The following is a 14,930-nucleotide window of genomic DNA, read 5'->3' on the forward strand; positions in this document are numbered from 1 at the left end:
GATGCCCAACTGACCCAGCCACCCAGGCGCCCCTATATTGTGATATTAATACAATAAATTTAGTTAACATTCATCAGCATGCATATAGTTATTAAATTTCTTGTGATGAGAACTTTGAAGATCTACTGTTTTAGCAACTTTCAAATACACAATACACTGCTGTTTACTATAGTCACTATGCTGTATGTATGTTACAACCTTAGCACTTACTTGTCTTAATACTAGAAACTTGTACCTTTTTAATACCTTCTCTTCTCTCCAACCCGCCCCCCCCCATTCCCTAAAACTACCAATCTGTTGACTGTATCTAGGTGTGTGTTTTTTTTTTTTTGACTAAAACAGTTGACAGTTTTATTTTCACATTTCACAATACAAATAAAAATTGATAATTGCTTTTTTTTTTTTTGTTCCACTACTCCCCTGCCAAAACAATTCTGTCTTTGATAGGAAGGGAGAGCAAGTCTTCCTTGTCATGCTGTTAGAAAACACCCAGAGTCACAGCACCATGATCTACTGGTGAAGTAGAACATGTAATATAAAATGGATATAAAGATGTTCACATTTCTCCTTATCAGTCTTGTTGACTCTTTCCTGGCCAACTAGGCACCATCATGGGATAGGTAGGGGGGTCTCATCATTGGGCGCTCAGGCATAATTGGCAATTGGCCTCACATAGGTGGCCTCATTCCAGGAGCAGGTCCCACTGGCATCATCCCAGGAGGAGGAGGACCCATCATTGGCATCATGGAAGGGGCCCCCATATGAGGTGCTGGCATCATACCAGAGCAAGGAAGACCCAAGAGACTGGGAAGAGGTGGGATCATTGCCCCTTAGGAGGAGGAACAGAGAATCAAGTAGGAGATATCTTTCCTCATTGAAATGTAGCAGCTGTTTTGTTGATCAGGTTCTGAGCCTACTCTTCCATCCATTTCTGATAGTAGTCTTTCACATTCTCTTTGTGTTTCCTACCACTGCTCTGTGTCTTTCTCACAGATGGAGAGTCATGGTTGAGGTATGTGTTGCAGTAGCTACAGTAGAACTTAGATGTGTTGCTCTGTAGGCCATTGGCCAGTCCCTCCCATTTTTTTTTTAAGGTTTTACACAAAAGTGATATCATACAGTATTTGTCTTTCTCTTTTTGATTTATTTCACTTGGCGTAATGCCCTCAAGTTCCATTCATGTTACTGTAAATGTCAGGCTTTTTTTTCATGGCTGAATAGTATTCCTGTGTATGTGTCTTATATTTTCTTCATCCATTCATCTTTTAGTGGACATTTAGGTTGTTTCCATGTCTTGTCTCTTGTAAATTGCACTGCACTGAACATTGGGACACAGATATCTTTTTGAGGTAATGATTTTGTTTTCCTAAGCATAGATACCCAGAAGTGAAAAAGCTGGAACATATGTCAGTTCTATTTTTAATTTTTTTCCTTTTAAAAAAAAATTTAAATTCAAGTTAGTTATATTTGTTAATATAGTATAGTGTTGGTTTCAGGAATAGAATGTAGTGGTTCATCATATATATATATATATATATATATATATATATATATATATATATCACATATCATATATATATATCACACACACACACACACATATATATATATATATATATATATACACACACACACACAACACCCAGTGCTCATCCCAACAAGTGCCCTCCTTAATGCCCATCACCCATCTAGCCCATCCCCCCACCGACCTCCCCTCCAGCAACCCTCAGTTTGAGCTCTGTCTTTAAGAGTCTCTTATGGTTTACCTTCTTGTCTGTTAAAAACTAATTTTTCTGTCCCTTCCCCTGTGTTCATCTGATTTGTTTCTTAAATTCCATATATGAGTGAAATCATATTTGTCTTTTCTCTGACTTATTTTGCTTAGCATAATGCACTCTAGTTCCATCCACATTGTTGCAAATGGCAAGATTTCATTCTTTTTGATCACCAAGTAATATTCCATTGTGTATGTGTGTGTGTGTAAATATATATAGTAAATAAATATATATATAATAAAATATATATATACATACATACATATATAACCTGTTCTTTATCCATTTATCAGTTGATGGACATTTGGGCTATTTCCATAATTTGGCTATTATTGGTAGTGCTGGTATAAACATCAGGGTGCATTGTGCACCTTTGATTCAGCATTTTTGTATCTTTTGGATAAATACCTAGTAGTGCAATCGCTGGGTTGTAAGGTAGTTCTAACTTCTTTTTTAACTTCTTGAGGAACTTCCGTACTGTTTTCCAGAGTGGCTGCACTAGTTTGCATTCCCACCAGCAGTGCAAAAGGGGAACCCCCTTTCTCTGCATCCTTGCCAACATCTCTTGTTGCCTGAGTTGTTAATTTTAGCCATTCTGATGGGTATGAGGTGGTATCTCATTGTGGTTTTGATTTATATTTCCTTGATGAGTGAAGTTGAACATCTTTTCATGTGTATGCTGGCTATCTGGATGTCTTCTTTGGAAAAATGTCTATTCATGTCTTCTGTCCAGTACTTCATTGGATTATTTGTTTTTTGGGTGTTGAGTTTGATACGTTCTTTATAGATTTTGGATACTAACCATTTATCTGGTACGTCATTTGCAAATATCTTCTCCCATTCTGTAGGTAGCCTTTTAGTTTGTTTGAGTGTTTCCTTCACTGTGCATAAGCTTTTTATCTTGATGAGGTCCAGTAGTTCATTTTTGTGTCTTATATTTTCTTCATCCATTCATCTTTTTCCATCCATCCATCATCATTTTCACTTTTGCTTCCCTTGCCTCCGGAGACATGTCTAGAAAGAAGTTGCTGTGGCCGAGGTCAAAGAGGTGGCTGCCTGTTTTCTCCTCTAGGATTTTGATGGTTTCCTGTCTTAATATTTAGTTCTTTCATCCATTTTGAGTTTATTTTTGTGTATGATATAAGAAAGTGGTCCAGTTTTATACTTCTGCATGTGGCTGTCCAGTTTTCCCAGCACCATATGCTGAAGAGACTATCTTTTTTCCATTGGATATTCTTTCCTGCTTTGTCAAAGATTAGTTGGCCATATATTTGTGGGTTCTTTTTGGGGCCCTCTCCTCTGTTCCATTGATCTGTGTGTCTGTGTTTGTGCCATTACCATATTGTGTTGATGATTATAGCTTTGTAATACATTTTGAACTCCGGAATTGTGATGCCTCCAGTTTTGGTTTTCTTTCTTTCTTTCTTTCTTTCTTTCTTTCTTTCTTTCTTTCTTTCTTTCTTTCTTTCTTTCTTTCTTTCTTCCTTCCTTCCTTCCTTCCTTCCTTCCTTCCTTCCTTCCTTCCTCTTTTTTTTTTTTTAATTTTTTAACGTTTATTTATTATTGAGAGACAGAGAGAGAGCATGAGCACTGGAGGGGCAGAGAGAGGAGGAGACACAGAATCTGAAGCAGGCTCCAGGCTCCGAGCTGTCAGCACAGAGCCTGATGTGGGACTCAAACTCACAAACCACGAGATAATGACCCGAGCCAAAGTTGGATGCCCAACTGACTAAGCCACCCAGGCACCCCCAGATTTGGTTTTCTTTTTCAACACTACTTAGGTTATTTGGGGTATTTTCTGGTTCCATACAAATTTTAGGATTGTTTGTTTTAGTTCTGTGAAGAACACTGGTGTTATTTTGATAGGGGTTGCATTGAATATGTAGATTACTTTGGGTGGTATAAACATTTTAACAATATTTGTTCTTCCAATCCATAAGCATAGGATGTTTTTCCATTTCTTTGTATCTTCAGTTTCTTTCATATAAGCTTTCTATAGTTTTCAGCATACAGATCTTTTACCTCTTTGGTTAGGTTTATTCCTGGATATCTTAGGGTTTTTGGTGCAATTATACATGGGGTCGATTCCTTGATTTCTGTTTCTGCTGCTTCATTATTGGTGTATAGAAATGTAACTGATTTCTGTATGTTGATTTATATCCTGCAACTTTACTGAATTCATGTATCAGGTCTAGCAGGTTTTCTATGGAGTCCTTTGGGTTTTCCACATAGAGTATCATGTCATTTGCGAAGAGTGAGAGTTTGACTTCTTCCTTGCTGATCTATATGCCTTTATTTCTTTTTGTTATCTGACTGCTGAAGCTGAGACTTCCAATACTATGTGAACAACAGTGGTAAGAGTGGACATCCCTGTCGTGTTCCTGACCTTAAAGGGAAAGCTCTGAGTTTTTCCCCATTGAGGATATTAGCTGTGAGTCTTTCGTATGTGGCCTTTATGATGTTAAGGTATATTTCTTGTATCCCTACTTTCTTGAGGGTTTTTATCAGGATAGGATCCTATATTTTGTTAATTGCTTTTTCTGTATCTATTGAGAGGATCATATGGTTCTTATCCTTTCTTAGTTAATGTGGTGTATCACATTGATTGACTTACAAATATTGAATCAGCCCTGCAGCCCAGGAATAAATCCCACTTGATCATGGTGAATAATTCTTTTAATGTACTGTTGATTCAGTTTGCTAGTATCTTGTTGAGAATTTTTATATCCATGTTTATCAGGGATATTGGCCTGTAATTCTTCTTTTTACTGGGATCTTTGTCTTGTTTTGGAATCATGGTAATGCTGGCTTCATAGAATCAGTTTGGAAGCTTTCCTTCCATTTCTGTTTGTTGAGAAGAATAGGTATTAATTCTTCTTTAAATATCTGATAGAATTCCCCTGGGAAGACGTCTGGCTCAGGACTCATGTTTGAAATTTTTGATTACTGATTCAGTTTCTTTGCCTGTTAATGGGTCTGTTCAAACTTTCTATTTCTTCCATTTTTGGTTTTGGTAATTTGTATGTTTCCAGGTATTTGTGCATTTTTTCCAGGTTGTCCAGTTTGTTGAAATATAGTTTTTCATAGTATTCTCTCATAATTGTTTATATATCTGTGGTATTGGTTGTGATCTCTCCTCTTTCATTCATGATTTTATCTGTTTGGGTCCTTTCTCTTTTCTTTTTGATAAGTCTTTTCTTTTTGAAAAGTCTGGCTATTGGTTTATCAATTTTGCTTATTCTTTCAAAGAGCCAGCTCTTAGTTTCGTTGATATGTTCTACAGTTGTTTGTTTGTTTGTTTCTATATCGTTTATTTCTGCTCTAGTCTTTATTATTTACCTTCTGCTAGCTTTAGGCTTCATTTGCTGTTTCTTTTCTTTAAATCTCTAGATGTAAGTTTAGATTGTGTATTTGGGACCTTTCTTGCTTCTTGAGATAGACCTGAATTGCAGTATACTTTCCTCTTAGGACTGCCTTTGTTACATCCTAAAGGATTTGGACTGTTGTGTTTTCATTTTCATTTGCTTCCATGTATCTTTTTATTTCTTCTTTAATTTCCTGGTTAACCCATTCATTCTTTGGTAGGATGTCCTTTAACCTCCATGTATTTGAGAGCTTTCTAAATTTTTTCATGTGGTTGATTTCACGTTTCATATTGTTGTGGTCTGAAAATATGGATGGTATGATCTCAATCTTTTTATACCTGTTGAGGGCTGGTTTGTGACCCAGTATGTGATCTGTTGTGGAGAATGTTCCATGAACATTCAAGAAGCATGTGTATTCTGTTGTTTTAGGGTGAAATGTTCTGATGATATCTGTTAAATCTATTCAGTCCAGTGTGTCATTCAAAGCCATGTCTTCCTTGTGGGTTTTCTGCTTAGATGATCTGTCCATTGTTGTTAGTGGGGTATTAAAGTCCCCTACGATTACTGTGTTATTATCAATTAATCTCTTCATTTTTGTGATTAATTGATTTACATATTTGGATGCATCCAAGTTGGGGGAATAAATATTTACAATTGCTAGATCTTGATGGATAGACCCTTAATTATGATTTAGTGCCCTTCCTCATCTCTTGTTGCAGTCTTTTTTTTTTTTTTCTTCAATGTTTATTTATTTTTGAGAGAGAGAGACAGAGTGCGAGCAGGGAGGGACAGAGAGAGAGAGAGAGAGGGAGACACAGAATCTGAAGCAGGCTCCAGGCTCTGAGCTGTCAGCACAGAGCCCGACGTGGGGCTCAAACCCATGAACTATGAGATCACGATCTGAGCTGAAGTCAGCCACTTAACTGACTAAGCCACCCAGGCGCCCCTGCAGTCTCTGTTTTAAAATCTAGTTTGGTGTAAGTATGACTATTCTGGATTTCTTTTGATGTCCATTAGCATGATGGATAGTTCTACATTCCCTTACATTCAATCTGCATGTGTCTTTAGGTCTAAAATGAGTCTCTTATAGGCAGCACATAGATGCATCTTTTTTTTTTTTTTTTTTTAATTCATTCTGATACCCTGTGTCTTTCGATTGGAGCATTTAGTCTATTTACATTCAGAGTGGTTTTTTAAAAATATGGATTTAGTGCCATTGTATTAACCTGTAAAGTTGTGTTTCTGGTGATGTTCTATGGTCATTTGTAATCTTTGTTTCTTTGGTCATCTTCTTCTCCTTTTTTTCCCCCCCTCTACTCAGTCCCCCTTAAAATTTCTTACAGGGCTGGTTTAGTGGTCATGAACTCCTTTAGTTTTGTTTGTCTGGGAAACTCTTTATCTTGCCTTCTATTCTGAATTACAACCCTGCTGGATAAAGAATTCTTGGTTTGGTATTTTTCCTCTTCAGCACACTGAATATTTCCTGCCACTCCCTTCTGGCCTGCCAGGTGTCAGTGGACAAGTCTGCTAATCTTATGTGTCTACCCTTTTTTTTTTTTTTAATGTTTATTTATTTTTGAGACAGAGACAGAGCATGAACGGGGGAGGGTCAGAGAGAGGGAGACACAGAATCTGAAACAGGCTCCAGGCTCTGAGCTGTCAGCACAGAGCCTGACGCGGGGCTCGAACTCACAGACTGCGAGATCATGACCTGAGCCGAAATCGGCCGCTTAACTGACTGAGCCACCCAGGCGCCCCTCTACCCTTTTGTTTAAGGATGTGTTGTCCTTAGCTGCTTTCAGAATTCTCTCTTTATCTTTGTATTTTGCAAGTTTCATTATGATACGTTGTGGTGTTGACCCATTTCTTTTTTTTATTTTGAGGGGAGTTTTCTGTGCCTCTTGGACTTGAATATCTGTTTCCCTCCCCATATTAGGGAAGTTCTCAGCTATAGTTTGTTCAAATAAATTTTCTGTCCCTTTTTCTCACTCTTCTTCTGGGAGTGCTATGATATGGATGTTACTTCATTTTGTGGAATCACTAAGTTCTCTAACTCTCCCCTAGTGATCTAATAGTTTCCTTTCCCTCTTCTTTTCAGCTTCATTATTTTCTATAATTTTATATTTTTTCTCACTATACTCTGCTTCTTCAATCCTTGTGACTATATCCACTTGGTTTTGCATCTCAATTACAGCATTTTTTATTTTAGCCTGACTAGTTTTTAGGTCTTTGATCTCCACAGCAAGAGTTTGTCTGGTGTGTTCTATGCTTTTTTTTTTTTTTTTTTTTTTTTTTTTTTTTTTTTTTTTATTTATTTTTGGGACAGAGAGAGACAGAGCATGAACGGGGGAGGGGCAGAGAGAGAGGGAGACACAGAATCGGAAACAGGCTCCAGGGTCCGAGCCATCAGCCCAGAGCCTGACGCGGGGCTCGAACTCACGGACCGCGAGATCGTGACCTGGCTGAAGTCGGACGCGTAACCGACTGCGCCACCCAGGCGCCCCTGTTCTATGCTTTTTTGAAGCCCAGCTAGTAATCTTATAACTGTTATTCTAAATTCTTGTTCAGATATATTCCTTATATCTCTTTTGAGCAAGTCCCTGGCTGTGATTTCTTCCTGACCTTTCTTTTGGGGAGAATTTTTCCATCTTGTCATTTTTGCTGTTTCTGTCTTTTGTGTGTTTTAAAAGCGTGTTATGTTTCCTCATCTGAGAATAATGCTGTATTAAAAAGAAGTCGTACACTGACCAGGGCCTGGCACTTCACGAAGTGTTTATGGTGTATGGTGTGTGCATTCTGCTGTTGTGTTTTGGCTGCTCTTTCCCACTGGTCAGTCTTCTGCAGAGCCCCAACTTGCTTGCATTGGGAAGTGTTTGGACGTTTAGGTGTGCTTTGATTTGTGTGTTAAAATAAGCCTAATGAAGCTGATTTGTTTGTTAAGAAAAGCCTGGAAAAAAGGAAAAAAAATTAACCAAACCCAATCCCAAAAAAAGGAAAAGAAAAGGGAAAAAAACCCAACCAAACAGAGAATCAAAAAACTTTAAGATTGATTCCAAAGAAAAAGAAAGGAAAAAAAAAAAAAAGAAGCCTGATCCAATAAAAAGAAAAAAAAGCAGATAAAAAAATAACAAACAAGAAATTCTTATCCTGATTCCAATAGAAAAGAAAGAATAAGGAAGACAAAAAAGAAAAAAAGATTAGCCTTGGTCTATTTCCACTAGAGCTGCAGGTGATGTTATGAAGCACTCAATTTCAGTACACTTGGTGCATGTGGGGTGCTGACTGTCCTGTTCTGGAGGAGAGGCCCCTGTGTTGGCTCAGAGTCAGTCTTGCCCTGGGAGTAAGCAGTTTCTTGGCATAAGCAGGCTCAGTGCTGACAGTCGATCTCATGAACCACTAGATCATGACCTGAGCTAAAACCAAGAATTGGAGGCTTAACTGACTACTCCATCTAGTCACCCCAAAACTGGAAGTCTTAATGGACCCTTACTGCCTCCCTGTTCCCGAGTAGAGCTTCTCTACACTGTGTCTGAAGTCCTTTTTCTTTGAAAAATAGTCCCACGCCTGTGCAGTGTGTGGTATCTATGGTATAGCACCGCTAAAAGCAGCAAAGGTTATCTTTCTTGGTGTGTCTCTGTCCCCTGCTAACGAAAGACCTTTTGTTGGCACCTACAAGGTCTTGTGTCCCTGGGAGGGAACCTCTTCCAAAAATACTCCAGGAAGGGGAATGTTCTCTTTCAGTGCACCCTGGAGATCCCTACACCACACTATGTGCTCTGGCTCCACCTCCTTCCTCCCCAGCAGTGCATGCCCCAGCTACATTCTAGAGAAAATCACTCACTTCCAAAATCATAGTTGAACTCCAAAGTCTCTTTGTGAAAAAAACCCTGTGACACAAAGTACTTCTTGCTCCCCAGTCCATGGTCCAGAGAGGTTTTCATCTTGTGCAAAGCAGATGCCATGCTTTCCCAAATCCTCTCACTTTTTCTCCCTTTTGTCTTTGCATGGAAAGGGTTTGCTCCCCCTCATGGCACCGACATTTTTTTCTTCCCCAATTCACTTCCACATGCCTTGCACCTGCTACTCAGTCTTCCTCCAACCATGGAGATTCTTCTGCCATTCCACAGATCGATTTCCTTGGTGTTCCGCTTGATCTCACCTCAATACAGCTGTGATTGAGGGACTAGAAAAACCCAGGCTTCCTCTACTTCTCCACCATCTTAACTACTCCCTTACTTTTAATTTTTTTGAGGAACCCATACTATTTTCCACAGTAGTGCACCAATTTACATTTTCATCAAGATTGCCCAGGGGTTCTTTTTTCCCTATGTTTTAGCAAGGTGTGTTATTGATTTTTTTTTTTTTTAATGATAATCACTCTGACAGGTGTGAGGTGATATCTCATTGTGGTTTTAATTTGCATTTCCCTGCAATTAATGATATACCATTAATGCATTACTTTTCATGTACCAGTTGGCTATGTATGTATATGTCTTCTTTAGAAAAGTGTCTGTTCAGTTTCTCTGCCAATTTTTTAATAGAATGTTTTCTATTGAGTTGTATGAGTTCCTTATACATTTTAGATATTAACCCCTTATTAGATGTATGGTTTGCAAATATTTCTCCCATTCCATGTATTGCCTTTTCATTTTGTTGATAGTTTCATTTGGTTTGCAGAAGCTTTTTAGTTTGATGTAGTCCCACTTGTTCATTTTGCTTTTGTGGCCTTTGTTTTGGTATTAATTCCAAATAATCATTGCCAAGACTGATGTCAACAAGCTTACTCCCATGTTTTCTTCTAGGACTTACATGATTTTATGTCTTACATTTAAGGTTTTAATTACTTTTGATTTGATTTTTTTGTATGGTGCAAGATAGGGGTCCAGTTTTGTCCTCTTGCAAGTGGGTGTCCCGTTTTCCCAACACTATTAGTTTAAGAGACTCTCCTTTCCCTCTTGTATATTTGTGTCTCTTTTGCCATAAATTAATTGACCATATATATGTGGATTTATTTATGACTCTTGATTCTATTCCTTTGACCTGTATGTCTATATTTAGGCCATCCCATACTGTTTTGATTAATATAGCTTTGTAATGTAGTTTAAAATCAGGAAGTGTGATGATCCCAGCTTTGTTGTTCTTTCTGAAGATTTCTTTGTCTATTTGGGGTCTTTGGTGGTTACGTACAGATTTTAAGATAATTTTATTTCTATGAAAAAGGGCATTGGAATGTTGGTAGGGATTGCATTGAATCTTAGGTTGCTTTGGGTATGGTGGACATTTTAACACTCTTAATTCTTCCCATCCATGAGTGTGGAATGTCTTTCAATTTATTTCTATCATCTTCGTGGTGGTTTTTTGTTTTGTTTTGTTTTGGTTTTTTTTCCATCAGTGCCTTAAGGTTTTTGTGTATAGTTCTTTTTTTTCCTTGGCTATATTTTTCCTAGGTATTTTATTCTTTTTAATACAATTGTAAATGAGATTGTTTTCTTAATTTCTCTTTCTGCTAGTTCACTGTTAGTGTATAGAAAAGCAGCTGAGTTTTGTGTATTGATTTTGTATCCTGCAACTTTACTGAATTTTTTTTTATTTTAAAAGTTTTTTGGTGTTTTTTTTTGGGGGGGGGGAGGGAGCGTTCTATATATAAAATCATATCATCTGCATATAATGGCAATTAATGCTTTTGAATGCCTTTTATTTCTTTTTCTTACCTAATTGTGCTGGCTAGGATTTTTAGTACTGTGTTGAATAAGAGTGGTGAGAATGAGCACCCTTGTCCTGTTCCTCATCTTAGAAGAAAAACTTTTAATCTTTTACTATTGATTATGATATTAGATGTGGGTTGATTTTATTGACCTTTATTATATTGACATGCATTCCTTATATACCCAGTTTGGTGAGAGTTTTATCATAAAAGATACTGAACTTTGTCAGGTGCATTTTCTACATGTATGGAGTGATCAGATCCTTTTAATGTTTCATTCTGTTAATGTGGTGTCCCACATTGATTCATGGATATTGAATCATCCTTGCATCCCTGGAATAATTCCCACTTGATCATGGTGTATGATCCTTTTAATGTATTACTGAATTTGGTTTCCTAATACTTTGTTAAAAATGTTTGCATCTATATGCATCAGGCATATTGGTATATAGTTTTCTTTTCTTGTAGTGTCCTTATCTGGCTTTGGTATCAGGGTGATGATGACCCAATAAAATGATTTTAGGAGTATTCCCTCTTCAGTTTTTTGGAAGAGTTTGAGAAAGATTGGGATTACTTCTTTAATTGTTTGTAGAATTACCATGGAAACTATCTAGTCCTGGGGTTTTTTGTATTGGGAGGTTTTTAATTATTAATGTTTATTTTTAGAGAGAGAGAGTGACAGAGTACAAGCAGGGGAGGGGCAGAGAGAGAGGGAGACACAGAATCCAAAGCAGGTTCCAGCCTCTGAGCTGTCAGCACAGAGTCTAGCACGGGGCTTGAATTTATGAACTGCAAGATTATGACCTGAGCAGAAGTTGGATGCTTAACTGACTGAGCCACCCAGGCTTCTTGGGAGGTTTTTGATTATTAATTCAATCTCCTTACTCCTTATCGAACCATTCAGATTTTCCTTTTTTTCATGATTCAGTCTTGGTAGGTTGTATATTTCTAGTTACTTACCCATTTCATTTAGGTTATCCAATTTGTTGGCATATGATTATTTCGTAGTAGTCTCTTGATCCTGTATATTAGTGTGGTATCAATTTTAATGTTTCCTATTTCATTTCTTTATTTATTTAAGTCTTCTTTTTCTAGTTTGTTTAGCAAAAGCTTTGGATATTTTGTTTGTCTTTTCAAAACACTAGCTCTTGTGTTGATCTTTTCTATTGTTTTTCTGGTTTTCATTATTTATGTTCTGATCTTTGTTATTCCTTTCTTTCTGCTAACTTTGGGCTTAGTTCTTCCTTTTCTGTTTTTTAATGTGTAAAGTAAGGTTGTTTATTGGATTTCTTGTTTCTTAATGTAGGCTTTTATTATTACAGATTTCCCTCTTAGACCTGTTTTTGCAGCATTCACTAAGTTTTGATATATTGTGCTTAAATTTTTAATAGCTTCAAGATATTTTTTGGTCTCCTTTTTGATATTCTTTTTTAATATTTATTTATTTTTGAGAGAAACAGAGAAAGTGAGTAAGGGAGGGGCAGAGAAATAGGGAGACAGAATCCCAAGGAGACTCCATGCTGTCAGTGCAGAGCCTGACGCAGGGCTCGAACTCATGAACTGTAAGGTCATGACCTGATCTCAAACCAAGAGTTGGACACTTAACTAACCTAGCCACCCAGGCGTGCCTCAATTTCTTCTTTGACAAATTGTTTGTTCAGGAATTTATTAGTTAATCTCCATGTATTTGTGAATATTCTAGCTTTTTCCTCCTGTTTTGGTTTTTATTTTAATACTATTGTGGTTAAAGATACTTAGTATGACTTAAATTTTCTTAAATTTGCTACAACTGTTTTTGTGGTCTTCCATATGATTTATAGTTATCATATGATTATGAATGTTCTGTGTGCACTTGAGAATTGTGTATTCTGGTGCTATTGGATGGCATGTTCTATAAATGCATATTAGGTCAATTTAGTTTAATGTATGCTTTTAGTACAGTGTTTTCTTTTTGATTGTTTGGTCTGGATGATTTATCCATTGCTGAAAGTGGGGTATTGAAATCCTTTATTATTATTAAGTTTTCATTAATGGTGATGTTGGGCTTGTCCTTCCAAAACTTGTTTTTCACACACCTTATATTTTATATATTTAACCTAGTCCCCTATATTTTAAATTATTCATTCTATAGGTAAAATTTGTTATCACACTCCAAACTTTATTTTATACCTAACTGTTGATATATGAACCATGCTTGGAACATATTAACAAGTCCTTTGGGTTATTATTATTATTTTTAAAGTTAATTATTTTGAGACAGCACACATGCATGTGTGTGAGTGGGAGAGGGCAGAAAGAGAGGGAGAGAGAGGATCCCAAGCAGGCTCTGTGCTGTCATTGTGGAGCTCAGTCCCACAAACTGTGAGATCATGACCTGAGCTGACGTTGAGTTAGCTGCTTAACTGACTGAGCCACCCAGGCTCCTCTGGGTTATTATGTGAAAAAAAAAAAATTGATAAATTTTTTGATAAAAAGAAATTTTTTTTTTTTACATTTATTTATTTTTGAGAGACAGAGAGCACAAGTTGGTGAGGGGCAGACAGAGAATGAGACAGAATCTGAAGCAGGCTTCCAGCTCTGAGCTGTTAGCACAGAGTCTGACGTGGGGCTCGAACTTACAAATTGTGAGATCATGACCTGAGTCGAAGACGGATGCTTACCTGAGTCACCCATGTGCCCCGGGTTATTATTTTTTGATTATGTGTAGATGCACTTATCATGTACTTCTGTCCATGGAATTTTTACTTTTTAAACTTCTTTGATGTATTTAAATACTCTTATTATTCTTTTGTTCATTTTGCATGTGCCCATTTCTGTGGTATCCATGTGTTTTCCCCCCCAAAGAAATAGGGAGAATTTATAGTAGAGTAGGGATGAGAACTTACTTCTCAAATATTATTTCAATATTCTTTCTTTTGTTCAGATCATATACTCTGCTATATGGGACTGTATTTTTAACCAACTGGATTTTTATCTTGTATATATATATATATATCAATTGACTTCTTAATTCATTTAGACATAGAAGAATTGAGTGTAATATTACTTTCTTTTGCAGGGATTCACAACCAAGTAAGACTGTAGATAATAATTATGCAAAGCAAGCCTCACACACTAAAGAAAAGCAAAGAGATGATGATGGCATTTCTCTTGTAATGTCTGATGCTCAAGCTAAAGGTTTGTGAACACTAGAAAATTTTTGTCATTTGAATTTTTGTCTTTTGCATTTATAATAATTTTTAAGTTATAGTTAACTTTATTTAATCCTACATTTAAAGGATCTGTGAAAGTAAAGGGAGATTATTTAGCAACACAAAGGAAATTGCGAAGTTTACTATTTGTACACTATTCATTTCTTGATTTATTTACTGAATCTATAAGTTACATTTGACTATCATTTCTTTTTTGTTGTTGGGGCTGGGAATACAGCTATACAATTATAATGCTAGTTTAGCTATTTGTAAGTATTATTTCCATGGATATGTCTGGTAATAATTGATATTACTGCTAATTTGATTATTATTCTTAGCTTCCCACTGTCTATCCTCCTATGGCATACATTCTTTATTCATTAGAATTTCTCTCAACTGTAGGATGATGCCTTTACAAGCCACTATTAGCAAATTTAAAAGTAAATACATCCCAGACTTCTGAACATTCTTTTTAGCCTCCTTGCATGTGTAGGGTTAATTAATTGATTTTTCTCCTTTTTGTCTTTCTTTTAAGATTTTAAAATAATTTACAAAATTTTGCACCAAAACACTTAACTACATTAGTCACATCTTGTGGAACACATATCTTCAGGGATCTCTTGGATTACTGATTGCTTTTTTTTTTTTTATTAAGTTTATTTATTTTGAGAGAGAGAGAAAGAGGGAGAAAGTGAAGGATGAGCAGAGAGAGAGGAGATAGAATCCCAAGCAGCCTCCACACTGCCAGTGTGGAGCCCGATGCCGGGCTCAAACTCACAAACCATGAGATCATAACCTCAGACAAAACCAAGAGTCAGACGTTTAATTGACTGAGCCACCCAGGCCCCCACGATCACTTAAAACTGGTTGAGATCTTTGTTTTCTGAATGATTTC

The 14,930-nt window shown here is 36.7% G+C and overlaps 1 protein-coding gene and 1 pseudogene across 12 annotated transcripts in view; one reads left to right on the forward strand and one right to left on the reverse strand.

The window, feature by feature from the left end:
• SENP7 (SUMO specific peptidase 7) overlaps positions 1 to 14,930 on the forward strand; it is a 155,073-nt gene that overhangs the window by 94,602 nt on the left and 45,541 nt on the right. For 11 of the 12 annotated variants that reach the window (XM_058731544.1, XM_058731549.1, XM_058731550.1 and 8 more), the window contains one exon: positions 13,903 to 14,021. In XM_058731544.1, coding sequence (XP_058587527.1) covers positions 13,903 to 14,021 — 119 coding nt within the window. Of the gene's footprint in view, positions 1 to 13,902; positions 14,030 to 14,930 lie in introns of those variants that run through there. The other variant, XM_058731556.1, reaches the window with a different exon arrangement.
• LOC131513018 (U1 small nuclear ribonucleoprotein C-like) lies at positions 572 to 9,062 on the reverse strand (annotated as a pseudogene).

Source organism: Neofelis nebulosa, chromosome 5 (genome assembly GCF_028018385.1).
Source record: "Neofelis nebulosa isolate mNeoNeb1 chromosome 5, mNeoNeb1.pri, whole genome shotgun sequence".
NCBI classification, from domain to species: domain Eukaryota; kingdom Metazoa; phylum Chordata; class Mammalia; order Carnivora; family Felidae; genus Neofelis; species Neofelis nebulosa.